The following is a 26,979-nucleotide window of genomic DNA, read 5'->3' as shown; positions in this document are numbered from 1 at the left end:
CACATGCTTTGTGTAAATAACTTATTGTTTTACATTCTTTTATAGAGGAGGAGAAATTTGATGGACTGTTAGTTTGCCCAGTGTCATTCAAGAGGTGGCACTGTCACCCTCCAATCCACTGTCACTCTTGGAAATCTATAAATGTTAGAGTCAAAAATTAAAAACTCTTTTTTGCACCTTGGAAAAGCTGCGTGTCCATTTTGAGCTATTTTGTGTCCTGTAGTGACAGTGCCTATCCCCTCCACGCTGTACCACTCCATCCCTTGCTCCCAACATGGTACCCTCCATCTCATCCCAGTCCCTTCTGTCATGGACCCATCCCCTCCATCCCCCTTTGTCTTCCACCCATCTCCACCTCCATCCCATGCCCATTCCCTCTGTCCCATGCCCATTCCCTCCATCCCATGCCCATTCCCTCTGTCCCACACTGGTGCCCTCCATCTCCACCTGTCCCTTCTGTCTTGCACCATCATTCCCCCTCTCCTCCATCAATCCTTACAGAGTGGGGCAGGAAGGAGTGGGTAAGAGAAGGAACTGCTGGAAAGGGTAAGAGCAGGGGGTGCAGGAGTGGGTAAGAAGGAGCAGGGGGTGCTGGAATGGATAAGAGCAGGGGGTGCTGGAATGGGTAAGAGCAGGGGGTGCTGGAATGGGTAAGAAGAGGGGGTGCTGGATTGGGTAAGAAGGAGCAGGGGGTGCTGGAATGGGTAAGAAGGAGCAGGGGGTGCTGGAATGGGTAAGAGCAGGGGGTGCTCACCGTCGGCGATGAGGTGCTCAGGGACATGGAGGGTGATCTTGACGACGAGGGGACAGTTCATGTGGGAAGAGCACACCAGGCTGATGACACAGCTTGTCACACTGATGAGGGTCAGCGTGGTCTTGTTCACGGGGCTCCGGGGGGACCCCACTGCAGAGCACAGGAGCACAGTCAGACCTGACACCTGCAGCACCCAGGAAGGTCTCTGGGTGTAGCCAGGGGAGCCCAGGATGCAGAGACCCTGCCCAGCCCCCTGGAAACCCAGCATCAATCGAATCAAATGGAATAATTTCGCACTTTGAAGAACATGAAGCAGCCTTTGCCATGGGACTATCCATCCCTCTCTCCTGCTGTGACCAAGATCTTCCTGATCCCCCAGAGCCCTGGCTCTCCCACACCCTGCAGTGCAGCATGCTGAGAACTTTGCAGCATCAGAGCTTTAAAGCAGAGCAGAGATATCAGGAAAAAAGAAGGTAAATGCAGTATCCTGGTTTTCCCCCCTCCTTCTTGGCACTTCACTTGGGTTAATTTTGTCATGACAACAGGCTCGTTGATGCTCTTGAAAAAGCAATAGAGAGCCCTAACTGCTCAGAGCATGCAGGTCTTTGACTTTTAATCGTTCAGCTGAAGAAGCTGAGCGGAAAACAAACTGTCTGGAGACAAAGCCTGAATGTCTGTCTCTGTCTCTGAGCCTTCCAGCCTCCGCTGATGGCTCCCAGTCTTGCCACTCCCAGAAAAACAAGGCATCATCCAGCAAACGAGGCTCAACGAGGGAAACAGACACTAACTTCCCTCTTGGGAATTAGAAACCTCCCAGAGGGACAGAGCAGGGCAGTGGGGCAAGACTCCAGCCTGGGGAGGGAGGCTGTTCCCATCCCCTGGTGCACGTACAGCTGGCAGGTGCACGGTGCTGAGCAGCAGCATGGCACGGCACGGGCCAGCCTTTGAAGCGTGTTACTCATTAATATACACCAGTGCCCGGCAGGAGCCTCCAGCAAAACATCAGAAAACATTTCACCCTCTGCTGGGAAGCTCCACCGGAGAGCAGCAGCAGCCTGCTGCGAAGCAGGGACTGTGCCTGCCTGCAGCAGCTGGCATTGCACTGGGGTTTCCATCTTTTTGCCAATGCAAAGTCTCCAGACCCAGAGAAGCAATGGCAAATGAGGCAAGAGGGATGGCTGGTGACCAACCCCTGCACTGAACCCACCCCTGCACTGCACCCACCCCTGCACCTGCACCCACCTCGGCTGCGCCGGCGGCTCCGCGAGGGGTCCGTGTAGAAGGTCAGCTGGGGATCGGTGTCTGCCTCTGTCCCTGAGTCCCCCTCGGGGTTGAGAAAGGCTGAGCCAGCTGCAGGGGACACTGAGTGTAGTCACGGAGGGGTTGGCACCGTGCCACCCCAAACCTTGGCAGCCTATAGCACCCTTCAGGGAAAGCCCTGCTCTACAGAGCAGAAGCTCCATCTGCCAGGTGCAGCACGGACAGCATCTGCTCCCCTTCTTAGCACACACAGCCAGACCCTCCCACCAGGATACCTTGCACCTTTTCCCCATGGCTGTGCCAGAATCCTGCAGTATTTACTGGGGCAAACACCACCTGCATCTTTACAACCAGCCCAACATCACTCGCATCCTTGCAGGCACCACATTTCCCATTTCTCCCCACCCAAACCCCCTTTCCCACGCTCTCTCCACGCTCTGGTTCTATTTCCCCATCCCAGGAGAGGGTGGGTGGCTGGAATGTGGGTGGGTGGGAGCCCAAGATGTCCCACCCTCCCCAGGGACTGCCCTACCTCGCGCCTTGTTGTTGATGCGCTTGCGCTGGCTGCTGGAGGTGTGCGACAGCAGCGTGGCCTGCTGGTGGTTGGAGTCCACGGGGCTGGTGGCAATGATGTTGTCCTTGTACTTGTTCATCAGGGACAGCTTGGCGTTGTCACTCCCTGAGCAGGAAGGATTGAAGGCGAAATATTTAAACTTTTAAAAGGGAGGAAGGTGAGAGAAAGGTTTCCTTGGGTCCATCTTCAGATCATCCTGAGGTGATCAAGGTGAATTGTTTTTAATTAATGACCAATCACCATCAGCTGTGTCGGACTCTGAGGAGTCAATCCCGAGCTTTCATGAGCATTCTTTTCTAGCCTTCTGTCTGTATCCTTTCTTTTTCTTTAGTATGGTTTTAGTATATCATTTTCTTTTAATATAATATCATAATTTAATAAATCAGGCCTCTGAGAACTTGGAGTAAATTCTCATCTCTCACCTCATCCAGGGGACCTCACAACACAACAGGAGCCCCATTCTGGTTCTCTGTCAGGCCATGGAAACCATAAAGCAGGAGCTGCTCTCAGCTGGCTGCAGTGATGGAAATACCTTCAGGGCACCACCAGCACCTCACACCCATGAAACCCCAGAGAAACAGGGAAAATGCTCCGGTGTTGCGTTGTGATTTCAGAATTTACCTCATAACCTCGGATCCCTCCCTGATAATTACCTGCCAGATGTGTCAGTCACCTCTCCTTCCCCCTGCCGAGTACTGTCTGTCAATCCTAGAATTCCAGGAGGGCATTGATTGGCAGAATTCAAAGGATGCCCTCTACCCCTGAGGGGACATTGGGCCATCCAGGTGTCCTTTGTCCCTTGGACCTGGTTGGTAGCTCCCTACCCCTTCCCTCCTCATCTCCCCAAGTAAAAGGAACAGCAACCACACAGTTTGGGAGTTCTGTTGGAGCTGTTGCTGGATTCAGAGACCAAAATAAAGCTCTGGATTGAAATCCTCCATCAGAACCAACTCCTTTCCTTCAAACTTCTCCACCAGAGGTAAACCTGAGGAGCAGCCCCTGTTATGAGGGGAAGCTCCATCCCAGCACCACCAGAGCTCCTGCAGGCCTGGACTTGTCCCCACAGGCCCAGCTGCAGCACCCAGCCAGCCCAAAGTGTCTGTGGGGTGAAAACACCACACACCCAGCCAGCCAAAAGTGTCTCTGGGTGAAACACCACACACCCAGCCAGCCCAAAGTGTCTGTGGGGTGAAACACCAACATCCACTAGGCCAAAAGTGTCTGTGAGGTGAAACACCACACATTCAGCTAGCCAAAAGTGTCTGAGGGGTGAAAACACCACAGTTTCAGCTATTTGGCTCAGCAGCAAGGGGCCGAAAAGCTCAGGCATGTCCCGTCCATCTATATTGGTAAAAATTCCAATACTCTGGGGAAAACACATGCATGGAACCGCGGGGAGAACACAAGGCAGAAAGGATCCATGTCAGCCCAAGCCCACCTGGCGTGAGGTCCATGCTGGCCTTCTCGTTGCAGCCCTGCAGCGAGTCCAGCGTGCGGGTGACCTGGCTGGCGAAGTCCTCGCCGCCGTTCATGCACTCGCGCTGCAGGTGGTGCCGCAGGTCGGTGATGTCGTACTCGTAGCCGTCCAGGATGGGCGTCTCGCGGATGCTGAGCGTGCCGCTGGAGTTGTGGCCCTGCACGCGCTGGGCGTTGCGCAGGCTCTCGCGCCCGTGGCCCCCGATCAGCACCGAGGGGATGTAGTGGATCTCGTTGGCGGCCTCGGCGCTGGCGCTCTTCTGGGGCTGCGGCACGCGGCGCCGCTTGCACCAGCGGCGGCGGGTGTACAGGATCATCACCAGGCACAGGATGGACAGCAGCAGGGCGATCATCCCTCCCTGAGGGGAACACACACACCGAGCAGGGTCAGCCAGGTGCTCTCGGGAGTTCTGCTGGTAATTGCAGCACCCAGATATGTGAAAAGTCTCTGGTTTGGGCCCCCCGGAGTTCTTCAGTTTCCTGTCTCACAGTTGTTTATTATATCTTACCTATAAAATTTTCCTCCTGCCCAGCTGAAGTCTGCTCAGCAGGGCAGCCAGTGGCACTCTGACCGCACTGTCTTTTTATACATCAAAATACAACATATTTACAATTACTTTCCAATACCTATCACCTATGTTAGACAGGGTACTTCTATTCTAAACCAATCCCACCACTTACAGATTGGTTTAGAGTAGGAGCTCACTGTCTAACACAGGTGATAGGTTGTGGTGGTTTGACCAGGAAGGAGTGGGAATTCTGGGATGCTGTGGTCAAACCAATGGATGTTTGGAGTTTGATACTGACACCTGGTGTAGCCAGTGGGGTTTGGACACACCTCCGAGAATACACAGGGGTTAAAAAGCAGGGCTCTGCCCCTGGCAGGCTCTCTTGGGACATCGAGGCGAAGAGGTCAGATCTCCCCCCCCGTCCAGCCGCTGCTGCTGGGCGGGGGAGGGGCAGCCACGTGGTAGGCCCTGGGCCTGGACAGAGATGGGAGGTGAGGAGGCCCTCGAGGATGGAAGGGTGGAAGATCCCAGGGAGTCAACCCTCGGGCAAATCCCCCCCCCCCCCCCCCCCCCAGGAGGGAGAGAGAGAGCCGGCGACACCGAATGTGATAGCAGCTGGCCCAGGAGGAGAAGGGGGGGGAAGAGTGCCCGGCCGGAGCGGAGCGGCAGCGTGTGGGCAGCGTGTGTGGGAGTGCCGCAGCTCCGGGACAGAGACTGAAAGTTTTAACCCCTTTCTTTCATGATTGGGGCCTTGCAAAAAATGCTAATCCTCCTCGAAGCTGAATAAGAAGGGAGATAAGAGATGAGATGAGACAAGGACCTGGCCCGAAGAACGTGGAGATGATTGAATGGGGAGAGATGATTTGGAGTGGCCTTTTTGGCTGGACTTTTCTTGTGGCCATGGACTCAGTTGTTCCTGTGACACAGAGACTGCACTTAGGGGGAAGCAGTGGCTCAGAACCAGGAGGGTTCATCGTGAGGACCCCTCGGCCCCAGGAGGTTGGAAAAATATGGGGGGGACAGATGTCCCAAAGCAGAGACTGTGCCTTTTTGGAGTGAGACAAGGCATCCTTGAAAGACAACCCTAAAAGCAGCTCTGATCCATGCACGGTGGTGAGAGCACTGGGCATGGAAGGAAGATGTCACAAGCGGCAAAAGGACTTTTTTCCGGGCGGTGCCGAAGTGACAGGGAAGCACACGAGGTTTCAGTGTGTTTCCAGGGGAAGCCTATGGAACAAGAAGGACTCCTTTCCTCTTCATGAACTGAAGTTTGAGTATACTAAAGTGTGGTGCCAGGCTGGGCAGTTGGTGTTTTGGGAGAATGTATCGGATTGGGAAAGTCAGGTAGTGGGGAGGAGGAAAGTGGTTTTTGTAAGGTTTTCAATTTTTTTTTCTTTTCCTTATAGTTTTTCCCTATTTCCCTGTAGTTTAGGTAATAAAGTGTTCTTTATGTTTAAGCTAAAGCCTGTTTTGCTTATTCCTGGTCACATCTCACAGCAGACACCAGGGTGAGAGCATTTTCATGGGGGGCACTGGCTCTGTGCCAGGCTCAAACCATGACATAGGTATTGGAAAGTAATTGTAAACATTGTACACATAGTTTTTAGTATAAAGACATAACACTGCCCTGAGGGCAGGCAGAGTGCCTCTGTCTCTGACCTGCTGGATGGACCTCAGCAGGGCAGGAGAAAGAATTTTATAGATAAGAAACAATAAACAACATTGAGACCAAGAAATGAAGAGCCCTGACTCCTTCTTCAAGTGCTGGGCTGGGAAAAGAAACTTTCTGACTTTTCTTGGGGTCACTCTGACCAGCTAGAGACCCTGACAGAAGAGGAGAAATTTGATGGACTGTTGGTTTGTCCAGTGTCATTGGAGAGGTGGCACCTTCACCCTCCAATCCACTGTCACTTTTGGAAAACTATAAATGTTAGAGTCAGAAAATAAACTTCCCGTTCTTCACCTTGAGAGCAGCGTGTGCGTACTCATTTTGTTTCGCGTCCTATAGTGACAGCCAGGGGCTGGCAGCCACCTTCCCCTGGGACTCAAACACCCCAGGGATGCTCCAGGGTGGAAAGGAGAGCCCATCACCAAGAGTCTGCTGGCACCAGGAGCACCCAGTGCTGGCTGGAGCCTGCCCTGGGCTGGCCCAGTGTTGAAGCTGCCAGCGAGGCATGAAAAAGCAGCATTTAAAGCAAAGCATGTTTTGTTTCACTCTCCTGCCTCTGAAAACAGAGATCAGCTTCATTCCAGGCAAATGCTCCTACGGGCAACTTTTTCTGACCCATTTCCAGCCAGTTTCAGTGCTGTCACTCTCAATCTTGGGAGATGTTCCCAGGGTATCCAGCAGAAATCGCAGCACAGATTAAAAGAGATCAAGGCTTGAGACAGGCGGATGACTGAAGTGTTGTTTGGGGAGCATGTCTGGGGAAAGAGGCTGAAAAAGCTCCTGTCCCACAGGAATGGATCCCAAAACTGCACCTGGCCCTGCCACCCTGCCACTGTCCCCAGGATCACCCTCCTGCAAGACGTCACAGATGGAGGGCGGTGAGATGAAAGCCCCAAACTGGCCCTTCATGCACAGTCTGCCAAGAATAATAACAATAATAACAAGAAAAAGCATGTGGAGTCAGTTAAGAGCTCAGAGCCCATCCACAGCTCCGGTCTCCCTCCTCTTTTCTATGCAACAGGTGATCTTGAGAAAATAAAATAATAGTAATAATCTGCTCCATTAGGATAAAACATTAGGGGAATTATTGAATGAGAGGCAGGAGAGGCAGCTGGAAAAGGAAGTTTAATGGCTATTACAGTTTAACCCACTTTCATTTCCAGAATAATGGAGCTGTGATGCATCCTACCAGCCTCCTTCCCAACTTTCCTTAAAAACAAAACCAAAAAACCTCAAACTAAAAAAAAAAAAAAAAGAAAGACAGAGGAAACCAATTCAGTGATTCATGAGACCATCAGTCCTGCAGAAGTCAGGGGGCTGGCTGGCATCTCTCTGGCCAGGGAGCATACAGCCAGGAAGTCAGAAAATACTGCTGGGGCTGAAAACTGGCCCTGGATCATAGAAACCACAGAATCCAACAATGGTTTTGAGTGGTAGGGACCTTTAATTCACTTCATTCCAACACCCTTGCCAAAAGCAGGGACAAGCCCTGTCCAACGTGGCCTTGAACACTTCCAGTGATGGGGCAGCCACAGCTTCTCCAGGGCCTCAGCACCCTCACAGGGAAGATTTTATTCCCAATACCTAATCTCTGTATCAGTCTAATTCCATCTTTACATGCCTTTGCATAAAGTGCCTGGCAGAGTCGTGCAGGATTTTTAGTGGCAAAGTGAGAGCCCAATTCTATATCATGCTCCAATCCCTGTGAGTTTCTATGGTCCATAAATAAATGGGGATTATCCCCATCCCCACCAGGGATGGCCTCCTCTGTCATGGCTCTCCATCACCCTAGAGAAAGTCCACCTGCAGGTGGATGACAAGCAGGTAGGAGGAATTCCAGGGCATTCCTGGCTTTCCTTCACACTCTACATGCACATTAAATCCCTCAAACACCAGCAAGCTCTGCCATACACCTGGTGAACAGGAGAGACCAAGCTGGAGCTCAAATCTGGTGGATTCTCATTTTTTTCAGGCAGTGGCCATGGGTTCACAAAAGAGACTTGTTATTCCTTTGAAAATGAGTTTCTTCTGCCCCACTAGTCTGAGAGCTCAAATTATCCCTGAGAAAAGCAGCCTGTGGACTCTTGAGATTTCAAGAGGCTCTGAGAGGAGGATGAAAGCCAGAACTGAAGTCTCCCCTACCTCCTGCTTATTGGAGAGGGTCAGACCACCACCTTATATGCCCTTTTCCCCTGCACAGGAGCACTGAAATCCCATTGTTCTTTGTTCCCCCCAGCCCAACATCCATGTGAAGGCTGGGAGAGGAGCCCTGCCAGGGATGGGTGTGGGAGTGCTCCTCACCCAGCCCATGAGCAGACCTTGGTCACGATGGATGCAATCCCTCACACCTGTCACAGATATCCTTTATGAAAAATCCTTTCCTTAGGATTTTTCCTCCTGAGAAGCTGTGAGGCCTCAGGAACAAAATGTAAACAATGGTTATCTACTGCTGTGGAATGCCACAGGTGGATCTGTGATTGAGCTCATGTTGATTGTTTGTAATTAATGGCCAATCACAGTGAGCTGGCTCGGACAGAGAGTCTGACACACAAGCCTTTGTTATCATTCTTTCCTATTCTATTCTTATCTAGCCTTCTGATGAAATACTTTCTTCTATTCTTTTAGTACAGTTTTAATATAATATATATCACAAAATAATAAATCAGCCTTCTGAAACACAGAGTCAGATCCTCATCTCTTCTCTCATCCTCAGACCCCTCTGAACACGGTCACTCACACCTCCTCCCTTGGCAACCACACAGCAAAGAAAGGAAATCAGCCTTGAGAACTCCACGTGATGCTGGCTCCTGGCACAAAAGCCAACTCTGTTTGTCAGGAAGCAGGGATGCTGTCGGAGCAGAGCTGAGAGTGATGGGGAAAAAAGGGCAGGGGAGGACTCAATCTGCATTTGCACATTTTGGCATGACAGCCATGAGCTGCAGAGATCCTTTTCATCAGCTCCATAACAAACCTTCAGCCAGACACTCCTGCCTTGATCTTGGCTTACAGCAGTGCCCAAGAAGATCAAGACCACAGCAGGGCCAGCCTCTCCAGAGGTGATGCACCCTCTCAGGAGCAGCTGGGAGCAGACAGAGAAATTGAGATAATGGTGCAAGATGTTTTGGGGAGTGGCTTTGCAAACAATTTTTTTTTTCCCTTGGACTAATCAAGCACAAATGATGGAGGAGAAACCTGGCCTGGGGCTGCAATCTGCAAGAGCAATTGAAGCTCTTATTAGGGCAGACACCACTGAACAGCCTGCTTGCAGCCTCTGCAACACATTGGCTAATTATCTTCCAGTGGCACAAAAATTGTAGGATTATTCAAGTTTTTTCCAACACAACAGAAAAAAACCCAAACAATCAACAAACACACCACAGATCTCCCCCCAGCCTACAGATTTCTCCCTTCTCTGCCTTTCTCTGTGTGGCTGGGTGTGTATTGCTGTGTGACCCCGACACATGAAGCCATGGCCAGGGGCTGCCAGGCTGATGAAAGTGGTGGTGACAGTGCCTGGTGGCACTGTGACACAGGCTGTGCAGCAGGGCAGAGGGCAGCAGGCACCCTGCACTGGGCAAAGGGCCCCTGACCAGTCAGTGGGAATTAACCCTGGGTTAACTGGCTGAGACCTTCAAAGCACAGAACCCCTGGGGAAAAAGACACCCCACAAATGTGTTTTCAAAGTGATGCAAACTAAGGGAGAGCTTTGAAGCAGTCTGTGAAGGCACTTAGCATTCAGCACTCACAGAGGTGCCCAGGGCAGGTGGACACATCCCAGGGCAGCTAGAGCCAGATGGGGAAATAAATGCCTTTTCAAAAGCCACTGTATTTTCTACAGATTTCTGGACAGCTAAACAGGGGCTGCCTTCCCATTACATACTGTGGAAACCCAGGGCACTGGGAATATTTCTCTGTCTGCTCTGGGGCGCCCTGACCACCAGGGCAGCATTGACTTTGACCCTCATTCATGGAGAAAGTTTCCTAGACTTCAGGGTAGACTGGAATCCACAAAAGTGTGCAATATATTATAGAGAGCAGTGTAGGTGTATCACTTGGTGAGAAATTCAGGGTTTGGGATTTTTAGTGCATTGTGGATGGAAGCAAGATGGAGGGCACAGGGTGTCATTCTGAGTTTCTTCTTCATGCTTCTTCTTCCTCCTTCTTCATGGGTTTGGGTGGCATTTTGTAATTGGGCAGAAAAGTCTGCATTGTGGAATCTTTGGGATCAGTTATTGGGTTAAAAGGGAAAATAATCTGGGTGTCAGTTCTTAATTGGATAGTTTAGTCTTAAAAGACCTTGTAACAAGAGATTGTTGGCCATTTTGTGCTTTGCTGCTGAACTCACAGTAGTGAGGCTGTTTTACTGATAAGAAATAATAAACACTTGAATCTGAACATGAAATACTGTCTCAAGTGCCTTCAATCCAGACCCAGAGAAACCCACAGCCAGTACCCCCCAACCTACCATGACAGAGATGTGGAGGATCCTGAGCTCCTCCTCGGCCGACTCGGTCTGGGGCTCCTCGGTGGGGTCGAAGCCGGGCAGGTTGGGGGCCCCGTCCTGGTGGTGGATGTGGAAGAGCAGGGTGCCGTTCTCCAGCCACTGCTGCCGCCAGCGCACCAGCGGGATGTCGTCCGTGTTGCCCGAGATCTCTGCAAGAGGAAAGCTGGTCAGCGGGGAGGTCTGGAGCACAGGGTGTGTGGGAGATGCTCACCCCTTTCCAAAAACATGGCTGGAGGGACCAAAGGATGGACAGCCTCTAGTCATCAATGTTGGAATTCGGGATATCCCATCCTGAACCCTGCCAGGGGGCTCAGAGACCCTGGCACAGAGCACAAGACAACTGTGACTTTGATTATGACCCATGGAAAAAATTACCAACATTATATGAAGAATTACAAGCCACAAAAGTCTAAGTAGAATAATAATTAGTTTGTCACAGGGTGAAAAATGGATTTTTGGAGTTTTTAGAATGGGGGTTCAGGAGGCAAGATGGAGGAATCCAGGCATGTCCAGCCTTTCTCCTTCTTGGCCTCCATCTTCTGCTGTGATGTTGGCACTTTTAGATTGGTTTAGAGTAGAAGCTCACTGTCTAACACAGGTGATGGGTATTGGGAAGTTATGGTCAATAATGTACATGTAGTTTTTAGTATAAAAAGATAACACCACCCTGAGGGCAGCCAGTGTGCCTCTGTCTGACCTGCTGAGCGGACCTTGGCAGGCCAGGAGAAGGAATTTTATAGATAAGATACAATAAACAACCTTGAGACTGAGAACTGAAGAGCTCTGACTCCTTCTTCTACCACCAGGCTGGGAAAAGAGACTTTCTAACGCATCTCAGGGTCACTGTGACCAGCAGAAGTCCTAAGAATCTCCTGCCAGCACCATGGATGCCCCTACATAAATCACAGCCTGAAGGGCTAAAGGAGAGTAAAGCCATATTTCTGGGTATAATGCAGATGTGGGCCTCTCCAAAACTCCAGCTGTGGTGCAGAGAGACAGCACTTAGTGACAGCAGTAACCCAGCAGTGTCCTTCCAGCTCTAGTTTGGGCAGGTTTCACCCACCCCACACAGCTTCAGACCTTGGGAACACGGCATACAGGACAAATTCTCAGCAGCATCATGGGGTCACTGGGAGCACATCTCAAACTATTGCAGACAAAATATTTGCCATCCTTTGTGAGCAGTGAAACATGAAACTGGCTGTGATTTCAGAGGTTTTCAGTTTTCACACATTTTCCATCCAGGACTCAGCCCAGAGACCTGCAGAGGTGCCTGCAGCTTCTGACCAACAACCCAATTTTCCCTAAGTTCCTTTAATTCCAGAGTTTGGGGCAGTGAGACACATGGACAAGGCTGGGCTGTCATGGAAGTAGAGGACACCCAGGCAGGGATACCACACATGCTCCAGGACACTAAACACCAAATCAAACCTAATTCACCTGGCTGGCTCCAAAATTTCAGGGACATCTACAGCTGGGTCTCAGCCAAAGACAGGGTAACGCCAGCACCTCTCCCTATGAGAGATGGGCACTGCTTTAATCACTGTGGCCCCCTCAGACCAGATCACCTTGATCACCATCTCACACCACCTCCATCTCAGCCATCAGCTCAAGCCTGTTAGCTATTTTTGGTGAAAATAGCAGATTTTGTTGGGATGACCAAAAGAAAAAACATGATCAGCTTCCCACTGAGGCACAGCCTTCCCTCCTGTATCTGCCCCATTGTTGGCAGTGGGAAGGCACCCCTCTCACTTTGCAAATTATCATCCTTATTTTGCTTGTTTCACGCTGCCTTCAAATGAAAACTGGAATTCAATTACAGCGCCGAAAAACAACGTTTTAAATTTGCTGCTAATTAATTTCATTAGGCCGCCTTAAGTGAGCTGGCTGCCAGGGGAGGTGGGGAGGGGGGGGCAAAAATCTGCATGGGGAGCCAGGTTCATCCTCCCAAACTGATTTGATTAATCCAAAGAAGCATCAGCCACAGAGAGGGAACTGGCAGCGTGTTTGTGCTCAGCACGGGCTGCGTTTCTGGAGGTGATCAGAGCCCTTGGAGTGTCCCCAGCACAGGGATGCTGAGCACTCCACCAGGCTGGGGGGAAGCAAAACCCAGAGTTAAGTCACCAAGAAGCCAGAAGCACTTTTGGAATTCCCCCTAACTGCTGAGCTGTGTGTTCAGGGACACAGAGCCCCTTTGAAAAGCCGGTCCTGGGAGCCAGGGGGATTTGGAGCAGCACATCTCCTCCTCTCCCACACGGTCCTTATTCATGGACTGAGAGGGGAAACCAAGCTTGCCTGCTTTCCCAGCTCCCCACGGCTTCTCAACTTCGTATGAACCAGCTCAAAAGGAGGAAAACACTCTCCCTGCACCTGCCTGCTAACGTGAAATTATGGGTAATTAAGGCGAGAACTTTCCCGCACAGCAGGAACTCAACATACTGACATTTGGAAAAAATGTAAATACCAGCATTTGCTCCATTGTAAAGAGGGAAAATAATAGATACTAAGTATGTGACATTGTGACATTTAGAAAGCTAGAGTAAGAGATGTTTTCCTCCTGATCTGACATATCACTGTAAAAGCAGCACCCTTCAGCTCATTAATATTTGAGAAGAAATCCTTGATGGAAGCTATTTAAATGATTAATAGATTATAGTAAATTTAAGCCTTAAAATAGGTTGTCATAATCTCAAATTTATTTAAACAGGCTTATTTTTTTAAAAGAAAAATATATTTCAATAAAAAAATGGGTTCTTGTTTTAGAAGAGCGCAATCCAGCCACAGAGCCTGAGCAGTTTTCCTCTTCCACCAGACATCAGGATGTGACCCTGCAGCTGCATTGCACACAGGTCAGAAGGGGAAGAGGCAAAGGAAAACAACCCAAAAATCAATTGCCATCACCCCAAACTGGCAGCTATGAGCCCTCCATCAGGGCAAGGTTGCTCCAGCACCTCTGCTCCTGCCCAGAGGCACTGCCTGGATGGGAGAGCTTCAGCCTGGAACCTTCTCCTCCTTTCCTCAAGTGTCTTAGCAACACTGCCTCTATCGTACTCCATTTCTCCTTGAAAATTTTGCACTTTAAAATGCTTTCCTGCACCTGTGAAGCTCCCTTGGAGTTTGGTTTAAGCAAGACCATGACAAGACCAAGACCAAGATCCCTCCCTAACACAGCATCTCTTTACTCTCTCTTCTCCCAGTCCAACAGATTTCACTTTTCTCTTTGTCTTGCTCTCCAAGCAGACATCTCACGACCTGGTGGGATGCTACAGTGACCCATGTAGCCAACTGGGATGATTTATCTGGGTGTTGTGGGGTATCAGCTCTGCTACAGAGCTGGCAGCTGCCAACCCTGCTAAGCAGTTTGTACAGGATGTCCCAGAGGAGGCAGAAAAGTGGACAGAAAGGCAAAAATTTTAAAAAAATATGGTGGGGGGAGAAGATAATTTCAAGTTCAAAGTTTGAAAGATATTGATGAAAAGCCTGCATGGCTTTCATCAGTATCATGGTCCCTGCATGGCTTTCATTAAGGCCTTGGATAGGAAGCCATTAGCACCGGTATTAACTTCTTGCACCTCTGTTAAAAAATAGCCTGTCTGAGTCAGAGGTTAATAACAGTAGGAGGCCACTAATTAGGCTGTGCCACATTCACCTGGTATCAAACGTGGCCCAGGTCCTTCATATCTGCAGGAGCAGCTGCCTCCAAAGGCCCCAGCTGCTGCTTTTAACATCAGGGCCCTGGCTGCTCCCCTCCCAGACCATCTGCAGTGGGGACAGAGAGGTTCTGCTGGAGCAATTGGAGGGGAGGACAAAAAACCAGACTGAAGGTGCTGGAGATGTGTGGAATTATGCCTGCTTTGTTCTTCATTGTCCCAAACAGCCTCATTTCCCTTGGGACAGCTGATCCACATGAAGAAAACCCAGTCCTTCTGGAGGCAGCATCTCTGCACGTCCTGATTTTGGGAGGCAGCACCTCTGTCAGCCCAGCTCTGCACCTGAGCTGGTGCAACATCAGAACCATGGCCTGGTGCTGGCCTGGACCTTCTCCCATGTCCTCATCACCCCACTGAGACCTGCCATGGTGGCACACAAGGAGAGCAACTCGCCTTAAAAGCTCACATCGTCATTTTGAGGGAAAAAACCACCCAGCAAAACAATTTTCCTCTCCATTTGGAAGCGTTTTGCACTAATAGACGCCTCTAATAAGTCAAATGAACTCTGCCATAATGCTGGTCTCCACAGAGCCATTTCAGGGAGCCGAGCACAGATTTTGACTTGGACTTGTATTTCCTCGTTAACATTTAAACTTGCCTTATTTTCCAGCCAGAACCTGACTGTGGTTTAATTTAGGCTCCCCATTAGCTCAGGCTTTTGCTCCACACCTAAACCACACACATCCTTTAAAGGGCTTGAACTCAGCTAAATCAACCCTTGCACTCCTCCCAGGGTCCCCAGTGCCTGAGGTGACTCAGGGGACCTTCCCACCATGAGTCACTTGCTCTCTCTGCTGGGACCTCAGGCTTTGATTTCTACCAATTCACATGTCAAAATGCTTATCTTGATACTTAACTCATTTATACTTCCAGGGTTTCAGTGACAGGTAATTCATGGGATAATATCAATGTTTTTATGGACCTGCTTTAAAAATTCACATCCATCACTGACTACCCATATTTCATTTGCATTTTTTCCTGTCTCCAGTCTCAGGTAGCAAAACCAGCTCATTTTGCAGGTCATTCTGCCTTTTCAAGGCAATCCAGCTTTTCCATAGCAGCAAACACAAACCTCAGTGTATATATTAGGAACCTGCTTCATGGGAGAGGGGCCCTGGGGGAAAAAATCTCCAAAAGACTCATAGGTATGGGAGAACATAAAGGTTTGAGGAAGAGGCAGTGCTGATCTCCCTGCAGCCATTCTCAGGCTAGGTCAAAGAGATCACCCCACCACAATACCTGAGCCTGAGGCTGGTACACGTGAAGTCAAGAGGTGCCCCAGCCTGGCTGACAGCTAGCCAGGCTTCTCCTTGGAATGCAGGGTGCCTTTGCTTTTGGGAAGGTCACCAGGCAGTTACATTTCAAAGCTGTAGCCACGCTTTAGCCTTCAACTGGGATTTCTGTCCCAAATACGCCAGAGCCCGAACCCCTCCTTTTCTCTAACAACAAACCCTCCATCACTCTGGGGGTGACACTGAGCTGTTTTTGCGCAGAGGACACTGATCCATCACTGGTGGGGCTGAGCTGACCAGGTCTGCTCTGCAGCTGCTGACTTTACAAGCTGACAGCCCCCCCCTGCCCTGCTCCTCCCCACCAGCCCAAGAACGCACCTGGGCACCTTCCCCTCCAAGGTCATTGCTCCATCACATTTCTCAATTCTATCCTAAAGCTGGGGGGAAAACAAGCAGATTGGGACAATCTCTGGTGTTTGATTTTCACTTCTGTCTTGTTACTTTGCTCCCATCTGCCATAGCTGTGAACTGCAGAGGAAATGTGGGAAGGGAGGCAGATCCACCTCCTGGTCCAACACTCGGGTGACACGGTCGTGTTCAGAAGAACCCAAGTGCCACCCACGACAGGGAGCAAAAAGAAAATAGAGAGAATGTGTGAAGACACTTCCAAGAGGCCATGCTGCTATAAAAACCCCAGAAAGAACCACATCTGTAGTTGATATCTCACCCTGCAATGCTGTCACGTCACCTCTTCCTGAGGGAAAACCAGGTCTCTGTGGAAAGGCTCCAAATGATGGAGAGGCTCCCAGTCAGCCATGGAAAATTACCACCCTGGCTAAACTGTCTCCCAGCAAATCAGTGAGAAGGAGGGCACAAACCCCTGAGCTGAGATTGGTGCTCACCTACGAACTGCAGAACTGCACCAAGGAGTGGAGAACCACCAAGTGATTTTCACTATCACTCTGAAAGTGCGAGCAACTCGAGAAGAAAAACCTGCTAGAGGAAACCCGAATTTCTTACAAAAGCTGTTGTGCATCAAGGAAATTAAAGACCAGTAAATTCTGCTGAGAAATTCTGCACCTAGAGCAACCTGTAGGTGCATCAGTAAATACAGGTCACCCAACACTGCGAGCCAGTAGGTAAGGGTGATCCAATTTGACAGACTCGTTTCAAAAGGTTCTTGTCAAAATCCATCCTCAAAGTTTCCCAAAGCACCAAAGTGGTGCAGGGATGAGAAGGAAAGTCATCCTGAAGCCCACCAGGTGGGGGAGGAGTAAGGGTTTAGCTCTCAGGATGAAAGGAGGTTACCAAGAAGCCCCACGGTGATCTCTGTCAGGACCTTGGTGGCTCAGAAACACTCTGGAAGAGGAGGAGGATGGCAAACTTGGTCACCAAGGCTAAATTTAGTCTTCTCAAAGCTGAAGCTGAGAAGTGCAGGAGGAAAGCGGGCAAGGAAGTGGGCAGGTGAAACTCAACCTTGGTGAGAGTGAGCTGATCTGGAATCCTGCAAGTGATATTCAGGTCAACCATCTCGAGAAGGAGGAGGCAAAGCTTGGGAGGTTTGGGGGAGGGGTACCAGGAAGATGAGATGCTGCAAATGGCTTTGTGAAGAGGAGAAATCAACTGTGTGAGGACTCCTCAGTAAAGGAACCAAACAATAGGGTGAGGACATGATAAAAGCCTGTAAAACCATCAGGCCCAGGGAGCAGTGGGAATGGTTATTCACTATTTCTCACTTTGCAAGGATTTACACGTGTAAAACCAACAAAAGGTTCTTTTTCATCCACCATAAAGTATGAAAGCACTGCAAAAGGTGCTGAATTCAAGGGAGACAGAGCCACCAGCAGCTATTGAGCCACAGAGCCCAGAGGCATAACCCAGGTCGAGAAATCCCTGGGCAGCAGGGAAAGGACCAAATATAGATATCCTGCAGTTTTAACTAATTTTTTTTTTCAATTTCACTTGATAAATTATCAATTGATAAATTATCAGTTGATAAATTATCAATTTCAATTTTCAATTATCAGTACTGGCTGCAGATTCCAAGGGACAAAAGCCCACTACACGGCCCAGTCTCTTGGGGTTCCAGGGTGACTGCAAAGCCAGCTTTGTGCTACCCAGGCCAGCATTCAAGGATGCATCCCACATCCATGTGTGCCTTTGGGAGTGGTTGAGACCCTCTGCTCCTCCAGGGCAGAAGGGGGTACCCCAGGGCAGCTCCCTCCTAGTGACAGAGCTGATCCTTTCAACACCCAGCCAGAAACTCCCCCTTTCCAAATCCCAGCCCTCCGTGCTGTCAGACCCTACAGCCCCAACACAACTTGCCAAGATTCCCTTCAGCTTTACAAGCCAGCCAGCAATTTCCATGGGGAGACAAAGGACTGTTTATATCCATCAGGGGCTGGCAGGGCAGGTAATGTGCCAATAGGCACTCAGGAAAACATCAGAGCAAATCCTGCAGGGGAGGGCAGGCACTGGTGCTCGGACAGCAGGGGGATGCTCCACAGGGGTGACATGGGCTGCACACCAAGGGTGAACTCCAGCTCACTCCTACACACTTCTCTGTGTGAGTGCTCATTGTGCTCAGGCTGAGAGGGCAGGAAAATGAGATGTTGTTTTGGCATTTCTGTGCTCAGCACAAGGAACAAGCACAGCCACTTGTTCCTCATCTCCCCAGGGGGGAGAGCCACGACCTGTTGGTTTTCTGAGACATGAGATGGCCCAAACAGGACCAAAACAACCTTGTCTGCTCTCCTGGGCACAGCTGGGCTGAGAGCTTTTCCAAGAGTGATCCTCCTGGAGGGAACAATGCTGGGATCAGAGGAAGGGATGGAGAAGGCAGGCACAGGCTGCTGCCAGCTGCAGCCTAACATCATAAACTCTGTGGTGCCTACATGATTTCAAGCTCCATTTTCAAGTTTGTGGGGAGGCTTTGAAAGATGGGAAAGGCAGAATAAAAAAAAAAAAAAAGAAGGAAGAAAGAAAGATGTAGAAGGGGGAAAAGTTAACCGTGCATCTCGAATTTATCACTCCTGAAAGAAGAGCTTGTCAGGATGGCCAGAGCCCAGGCAGTGCACAGCAATCAATGGGAAGACTTTTGGGTCTAGTCAAGCTTCCTTGAGATTTACAGGAACTGAACAGAGGCATAAATCTGTCGGTGCCTGATGAAAATGGAGGTAATTAAATTTGCAGGTGTATATAATTGTCATATTGATGATCTGTATAAATCAGAAGAGCCAGCAGAGGCACAGAGGAGCTGCTGGCCCCCCTGCCTGGTCAGGAGACAGGGGCACCCACCTCACCCACATGGCTCTGCCCATCACCACAGCCTCCTCCTCCACAAGAGGCTTCCCCAAATTGCCCCCACAGGCAGCAGAAGCTGCAGGACCCTCCACCCCTTCCAGCTACCTGCAGCCCCATCCTGGCTACTACAAAACCTCCTGTGCAGGCAGGACCACAGGCATTGGGAAGCCTGACCATGGAGATCGTGGGGGGTTTTTGCAGCTGCTTTGAAGCTCTGAGCCCAGGTGCAAGTGGGGCACTGACTTGATCTTTTAGCAATGATTTCTTTTTTCTCTCTCTTTTTTTTTTAATAATTTCTTTTAACCTTTGTTATTTTGGGAACTTTGAAGCCTAAGCTGCTCCGAGGCAGTTGCCTTTGTAGGAAGGACAGAAAGTGCAGAGTGGGGATTTGAAAGAGGAGGAGAAACAGGGAGGGGAAGAAATAGTGCTTGCCATCAGAAAGAGAGAGAGAAAGAGAAGGAAGGAAGGAAGGAAGGAAGGAAGGAAGGAAGGAAGGAAGGAAGGAAGGAAGGAAGGAAGGAAGGAAGGAAGGAAGGAAGGAAGGAAGGAAGGAAGGAAGGAAGGAAGGAAGGAAGGAAGGAAGGAAGGAAGGAAGGAAGGAAGGAAGGAAGGAAGGAAGGACGGACACTGGCACCCCAAGATGTGTCACAGAGTCTCTTTTCCCAGCCAAAGAAGGAGTCAGGATTCTTCTGTTCTGCTTCTCAAGGTTGTTTATTTTCTCTTATCTATAACATTCTTTCTCTGACCTGCTGAGATCTGTCCAGCAGGTTGGGTTTTGGAACACTGACCGCCCTTGGGGTGGTGTCAACATTTTATACTAAAAACTACGTGTACTTTATTTACAATAATTTTCCAATACCTATTACCTATGTTAGACAGTCTGTCTCTACTCTAAACCAATCTAAAAATGGCAACATCACCCAGAAGATGGAGAACAAGAAGAAGAAAGAAGGACAAGGCACACACAAATCCCTCCATCTTGGGACCCCCAAACCCTCATTCTAAAAACCCCAAAATTCTACTTTTCTATATTGTAACAAACTATCATTCTACTTAAAACTTTCGTGGCTTGTGAATCCTCACACAAAGTTGGTAATTGTTTTTTCCAAGGGCTAAAATCAAAGGCACAGGTGTTTCTGACTCTGTGCCAAGGTCTCTGAGCCCCCTGCCAGGGTCTGGAATCCTCCAGGGCAGCCAGAGGAATGTCCTGGGTTTCCAAAAGGCCCTTCCCACGTGCACAGGATGATTTGGCATCCCAAGCTGAGCTCCACAAACGTGCTGCAACTGGATAATTAAAAATTAAGGAAGAGTTTCTGCATTGCAGTCCCAATTATGTAACTCTGCTCTTGGGTTTCAGCACCCATCCAGCTCTGGTGCCCTCACACAGCCCTGCCTGTATTCACCTGCCTGTCTTTCTGTCTTTCCAGGCAGGGCTCACAACCTAGGCATTGGGGAATCCCAATGTCACAACCACAGGCAGAAGGTTCCCTTGCATTTGTGTGGGAAAAAAAAAAAGAAGGAAAATCTATTTAACGCTTTTGGTCCAGTGCTGAAATTGGAGATGAGCAGAACAAAGGGGATGGGGTAAGGGTGCTTCAGCCCAGCCAAGCACAGGAGAGCTGCCCTAGCCAGGACAGCACTTTTTCATACTTTATGGTGTATGGAAAAGAATCTTTTGTTGGTTTTTACAGGTGTAAATCCTTGCAAAGGAGAAACAGTGAATAACCATGGTCATGACCAGGGAGCTTCTAAGCCAGGGGCTGCTGTCTCCTGCTCCTGCACCAGAGAAGCAGGAGCTCATTTTAGCAAACAAAATCAAACCCAGATGAGGAGTCAGCTGCATTTTCAGTATCTCAAGAGCAAAGAGCCCTGCTGGACTCTGAGCACCAGTGAGTGCAAACTCCTGCATTTGCAGCCACAGCTTTGCCTTAACCCTGCCAGCTCTGGCTGCTGCTGAGCCCAGGGCTCAGCCTGCCTCTTCCTCCTGCTGTTTCCTCCTCCCTTTCCTGGTGTCTCCTCCCTTTCTTGGCCACAAACCCACTGGCTGCACAGCCATGTCTCTGGCAGTGCTACTCCCAGGACCTGGATGCTGCCACCTGGTGTGAAACCAGCCATTAATTCCTGCTGGGATTCACTCCAAAGGTCACTTCACCAGGCTCTGTGTGCCACAGCTTCAAGAAGCCACCAGAGATGCTGTGGCTCACACCCACTGCTCCTAATGCCCCTGGGGCTGCTGTGTGGCTCCTGCAGTTCCTTGCTATCTCCTGGCATTCCCTCCTCATGGTCCTTCCTTTCCTGCCTGTCACTCTTGGACACAAACCAGAAAGACACAGACATCGGATTTTTTAAGGCAAAAAAGAGAGCTTTCATTTTTCCGACTCTAACATTTACAGATTTCCGAAAAGTGACAGTGGATTGGAGGGTGACAGTGCCACCTCTCCAATGACACTAAACAAACCAACAGGCTATCAAGTTTTTCTTTCTCTATAAAAGAATGCAAAACAATAAGTTATTTACATAAAGTATATAAGAAAGTTTGTTACAAAAATGTAAACATCAGAAGGCTTAAAAAATCTTAAAAAATCAGAGCAACACCTGCCCTCCTCCATTACCCTGGTACCTCCCTATTGCTGGCAGGACACTCTCACATCCACACTCCTTCCATCCCCACCATGTGAAAGCTGGGAATACCCAGCCCTGAGCTGTAATTACAAGGAAGTCAGACCCATCCCAACATTTCCCAGGAATTTCCACATCCCCCATTCAGCCACCAGCCCCAGCTCCACAGCATGTATGGGCTGTGGGGGCACGCTGGGGCTGGGGCTGACTCCTCCAGGGTTAACCAGAGATGTGCCTCACTCTGCAAGCACAAAAAGGCAGAGACACAGCAATAAGAGCTGTGGAAGCCAGCCCAAGCCCAAGGCTGACTCCCCTCCCACCATCCATGAGTTATTTCTCCTGCCCACCAAGTTTGAGCACACCACTGTGATTGTGTTCACAGGGGTCTCAGGATGAGGGAAGAGATGAGGATCTGACTCCATGTTTCAGAAGACCTGATTTATTATTTTATGATATATATTTTATTTATTATTTTATGATATATATTTTATTTACTAAAATAATAGAAGAAAGGAAGTCCTCAGAAGGCTAGCTAAGAATAGAATAGGAAAGAAAATTATAACAAAGGTTTGTGGCTCGGACAGAGAGTCTGAGCCAGCTGACTGTGACTGGCCAATAATTACAAACATCCAACATAGGCCAATCACAGATGCACCTGTTTCATTCCACAGCAGCAGAAAATCATTGTTTACATTTTGTTCCTGAGGCCTCTCAGCTTCTCAGGAGGAAAAATCCTGAGGAAAGGATTTTCCATGAAAGATGTCTGTGACACACCACCACCGTGGCACACCCAGGAGAGAGCAGCTCCTGCTGAAACACTAATAAAACTGGTTTCCTTTTTCCCTGGAAGGATGTTTCAGGCTCTGCCCTGCTTGCAGGTGCTTGGACACACATCTCAGGCCACTGAAGCTGCACCTTGGCATGGGCTGGGGTGAGATCCTTGCAGGCATTTAGAATTCCCCAGACATGCCATGCCTGCAAAGACAAACCCCTGGCTTGCAGGAAAGCCAAGCAACTCCAGAGCAGCATGACAGCTCTCAAATCCCCTCCCTGCTCCTCTCCAGAGCTCTCCCAGAGAGGCAAAAAAGACAGAACCCAGCTATTTCTGGCTCAGCAGTTCAGGCAGGGCTGGGAGGGGCAGCACTGGGGTGGCAGAGCAGCCACACTGGGGAAGCAGAGTCAGGGGGAGCCTGGGGCCAGCCCAGGGCAGTGGCAGGCACAGCAGCCTCTCCAGAGCAAACAGGAGATTTCCCAGAGGCTGCAGACACTGGGGACATCATTAGGGCAGCAAATGGGCCGAGAGCACAGCAGCAATTCGCAGCCCCTGCAGCCACTGCTGCACAGCAGAGGCTGGCAGGGAAATTTGGGAGTGGGATATCTCTCCTACCAAGCATCCCCCTTCCCTAGCAAAGCCAGCCTGACCCCACAGGAGCCTCCTTCTGCATCCTCACCCTCCTGCAGTGCCCGGAGCCCTCCATCACCCATCCCCTCCCACACACTCCATGCATGGGCCTAGAAAGGGCCTTCCCATCCTTCCAGCCCTGCTCCTTGCCCTGTGCTGGAGCAGCTCCATGGCAGGAGGGTGTTTGGGGGCACAGGAAGCTCCTGGTGCCTGCCAGCCAGGGAAACTGCTCCCAGCACGGTACCCTCGCTCTCTCACTCCCTTTGGGATGCCAAATTAATTGCCTTGTCTCCTGGAGCTTTTAGCTGGAACAAATAAAAGAAAAAGGGGGGTTGCCAAAACCCATAATAAGGTCTACAGTTCCTCTGAGCTACAAGGGCTGCTTTAAATTTCGGGTTTTTTTCCTTTTTTTTTATTTGAAGGAGGTTTCCATGGCAACTGTCTCCCATCACAGAGGAGCCTGTCCTGGGGATATTTCGGGGTTGCTGATATCTGCCTTCCCTTCCCAGGCAGGCAGGCACTGTGTTGTGACGGAGACAGGGCAGAGGAGCAGGGCAGGGCTGCAGGAGGCAGGAAAAGGAGGTGCCTCTCCCAAAAAACGAGGTCAGGACCCTGTCTGTACACATCAGGCAGGCTTCCATCCCAAAGGCTGTGGTTTTCCTTGGACCACTGATTTGGGAAGCACTCACAAGGCAATGCAGCCCTCACTGGGCCAGGCAGATGGGGCATGTCCAGCTGAGAGCAATGGCACCCTCTGCCACCTTCTCTGCCCTTCATCCATCTCCATCCCTTCTCCATCCCTTCATCCTTAGGAAGGAACTGTTCCCTGTGAGGGTGGGCAGGCCCTGGCACAGGGTGCCCAGAGCAGCTGTGGCTGTCCCTGGATCCCTGGCAGTGCCCAAGGCCAGGCTGGACAGGGCTTGGAGCAGCCTGGGCTAATGGAAGGTGTCCCTGCCCATGGCAGGGTGAGGAAGGAGATGAGCATTAAGGTCCCTTCCAGCCCAAACCACTCTACATTTCTGGGATTCTCCCATTTCTCTCCTCCTCCAGGTTGGTTTGGAGCAGGATCAGCTCCCAGCAGGAGCAGAGCCAGCTCTGTGCATCCCCCAGCTGCTTGCTGTGCTGTGCTCATTAGCCATCCTCATTACTGAGGGGCCTCAGAGCTGGCCACAAAAGGGGCTCTGTCCCCTCTCACATCAGAGCTGCAGACCCCAAACCTCTGTGACCCACGAGCCACCACCAGATACAGGGTCCCTCAAGGATCCCTTACTTTCTTTTGATTATAAATTATTAAAAAAGTCTCTGCCCACCTCCCAGTGGATGTCAGGCTCTGCAGCAGGAGCCATGGAGGGAACAGGCTCAGCAAGGCCAGGTGTGGGCTCAGCTTAACCAACCCACAGCATGAGCCAGCACCAGCTCAGCATCCATGCCAGGGATGGGTGATCCTGCTGCAGGGCAGAAAAGCAGGACCAGAAACACCAGCACGGGGTGTGATCTCCTCTGGGTGATTTCTCAGCAAAAAGCTGGAGTGGGACAGCCAGAACCTGGCAATCCAAAACCTTCCCTTATCCAGACAAATCCCCCAGCTGCTGCTTGGGGTGAGCCACCAGGCACAGCTGCAGAGATGCCAGAGCCCAGCAATTTGGAAGCAAAAAGGACAAGCAGTCTGAAATGACAGAGCTGTCATCATCCAGGCACTGCCTTAATCCCACCAGGCAAAAATTCCTTCATTTGAAGGACTTGCTCTGCAGCAAGGCTCCAAGAGAGATGATTTCAGTCTCTGTTTAGCTGGCTAAATGACCATGAAAAAAAAAAAACATAATAGAATATAAAATTAAATGGAATGAAACAAAATGGAATAGTGCGGAAGAGCATAAAGTAAGGTAAAATAAAGTCAAGTAAAATAAAACAAATAAAGTAAAATAAAATGCAATATAAAATAAAATAAAATAAAATAGTAAAAAATTAAAATATAATAGTAAATAAAATAAAATAAAGTAAAATAAAATAGTAAAAAAATAAAATAAAATAGTAAATGAAATAGTAAATAAAATAAAATAAAATAAAATAAAATAAAATAGTGAAATAATAAAATAAAATAGCAAAAAATTAAATTAAATTAAAATAAAATAAAATAAAATAAAATAAAATTAAATTAAATTAAATTAAATTAAATAAATAAGGAGTATGGGATGCAGCCCAGGAGCAAATGCCCCTGGCACATGGAGAGGAGGGCAGACCTGAGGCAGTGGCATCAGTGTGGTTGCCCAAGGTTCTCTCCAGCAGTGGAACCACAGCCAATTCCAGGGGTGTAAAACCCACCAGAAATCTTTGTGGGGCTTTGAGGAGTGCCCACATGGGCAGCCCAGCCCCCAGAAGAGGGCCAGGTCTCAGGCAGGAACAGGACCAAGCCTGAGCACCCCTGCCTGGATGGGGTTGAGACATTCAGGAAGGGAGCCAAAACAGGGGCCAGGAGCCCTGCAGCCCCCCTGGCTGAGTGCTGGTTCCCTGCCAGAGCCTGCCACCCCCCTGGAAAGGCCAGGCAGCCCCACATCCCACTCCCCCCCTGCTTTCTGGGTCAGTGAGATCCCCTCCCAGCCCCGCTGCAGCCAGCTGGATGCACGGTTGCTGTGGCAACGGGTTCCCAGAGACCAAATCCTTATTTCTTACTTTTTCTTCCCTTGGTTAAGGAAGAAAAAAACATACAAGAGGCCCTGTATATCCCCTGTGGCATTGAAACATCCGTGCCCAGCAAGAGAGCAGGTCTGCACTGGGCACGGCATGGGGACAAGGTGTCCGTGAGGATGGGGATGTGCACACTGTGCCTCCTCCCAAGCCCCCATCACCCCCAGTCTGGCCATGGGCACTCCCTGCTGCTCCCTGGGACGCTGTCAGCTTCCCTGCAGTGTTTTCCACCCTGCCATGAGGTTTTAAGGGCTGCCCCCACTCACAGCTGAGGTTGGTGCTGGGCTCCATGCCTGGAGAGGGAATGTTACCAGGCATGGGGTGCCCCTGGTGCTCCAGGGGCTCTGAGCAGCTCAGCTCACTCCAGGCTCTGGATCCCAGGAAAAGGGATGTGGTTACACTGCATGGCCAAGAGGAGGGGCTGGAATGGGGTCCCACCAGCACCCAGTTATTACTGATGAATAAAATATTATTATTTTTAAAATTATTATTTTCACCCAATTATTAGATGAGCTATTAGCTATTGCTATTAGACAAGCATGTCCTGCCCCACCAGGTGCTCCAGGGCAGGGCCAGGGGAGGCTCTCTGTCCCCTCTCTGCTTTGCTGGAAGCTCTGGAACCCCTCATGCCTTGGGGACAAACATCTCCCACAGCAGAGCAGACACCCAGCAGCACTCTGGGTGCCACAAATATGTTTCACCAGCAGCAGCACCCACTCCAGGAGAAGTTATAGCAAGAACGCGGCACTCCTGCATTTTCAGCAGGCACACACCCCCAGTATCCCTCCCAAACTCATGGTAACAGGAGTTCACACCCCATCCAGCTCATCTGGAGGAATTCAGTGCACCCCAGTGCCAGGATGGTGTTGCTAAGGGGCAGAGGGCAGCTGAGATGGGCTGTTTGGGTTCCCTTCCCCACCACAGCTGCTGGCACCTCCTGAGGCGAGTCCCCAAGCCAGGCAGCAGAAGTGACAGCAGCTGTCCCCTGGCTGGGCCTGGCAGAGCACAGATCACACCCGCGGGTTTCAGAGCATGAGACAGTGCCCAGGATCAAAGCCAAGTCCAATTAATGGCTCACAATCTTATTAGAGAAATTATTGCAGGATCTTGAGTAAAAGTCCGATATATCCACTCCATTCCATTAGTCAGGCTCATTTAGTAATTCAATCAATCTAAGCAAGGCAATTGAGCTCCCCTGGTATCATTTAACTTGGTTATTCTCTAGGTGCTTAAGAATTTCTTAATATTTGCTTCATTATTTCACCATAACACCCATTCCCAG

At 50.0% G+C, this 26,979-nt stretch overlaps 1 protein-coding gene across 5 annotated transcripts in view; it reads right to left on the bottom strand.

Annotated features, from left to right (window-relative positions):
* ASTN1 (astrotactin 1) overlaps window positions 1-26,979 on the bottom strand; it is a 74,324-nt gene that overhangs the window by 41,974 nt on the left and 5,371 nt on the right. For 4 of the 5 annotated variants that reach the window (XM_064719476.1, XM_064719477.1, XM_064719478.1 and 1 more), the window contains exons 2-6: window positions 10,708-10,895; window positions 4,027-4,423; window positions 2,547-2,693; window positions 1,997-2,116; window positions 755-904 (exon numbers count right to left, since the gene is read on the bottom strand). In XM_064719476.1, coding sequence (XP_064575546.1) covers window positions 755-904; window positions 1,997-2,116; window positions 2,547-2,693; window positions 4,027-4,423; window positions 10,708-10,895 — 1,002 coding nt within the window. The remainder of the gene's footprint in view (window positions 1-754; window positions 905-1,996; window positions 2,117-2,546; window positions 2,694-4,026; window positions 4,424-10,707; window positions 10,896-26,979) is intronic. The other variant, XM_064719475.1, reaches the window with a different exon arrangement.

Source organism: Zonotrichia leucophrys, chromosome 8 (assembly GCF_028769735.1).
Source record: "Zonotrichia leucophrys gambelii isolate GWCS_2022_RI chromosome 8, RI_Zleu_2.0, whole genome shotgun sequence".
In the NCBI taxonomy this organism is placed as follows: Eukaryota; Metazoa; Chordata; class Aves; order Passeriformes; family Passerellidae; genus Zonotrichia; species Zonotrichia leucophrys.
This window is presented reverse-complemented; position numbering and strand designations above follow the sequence as displayed.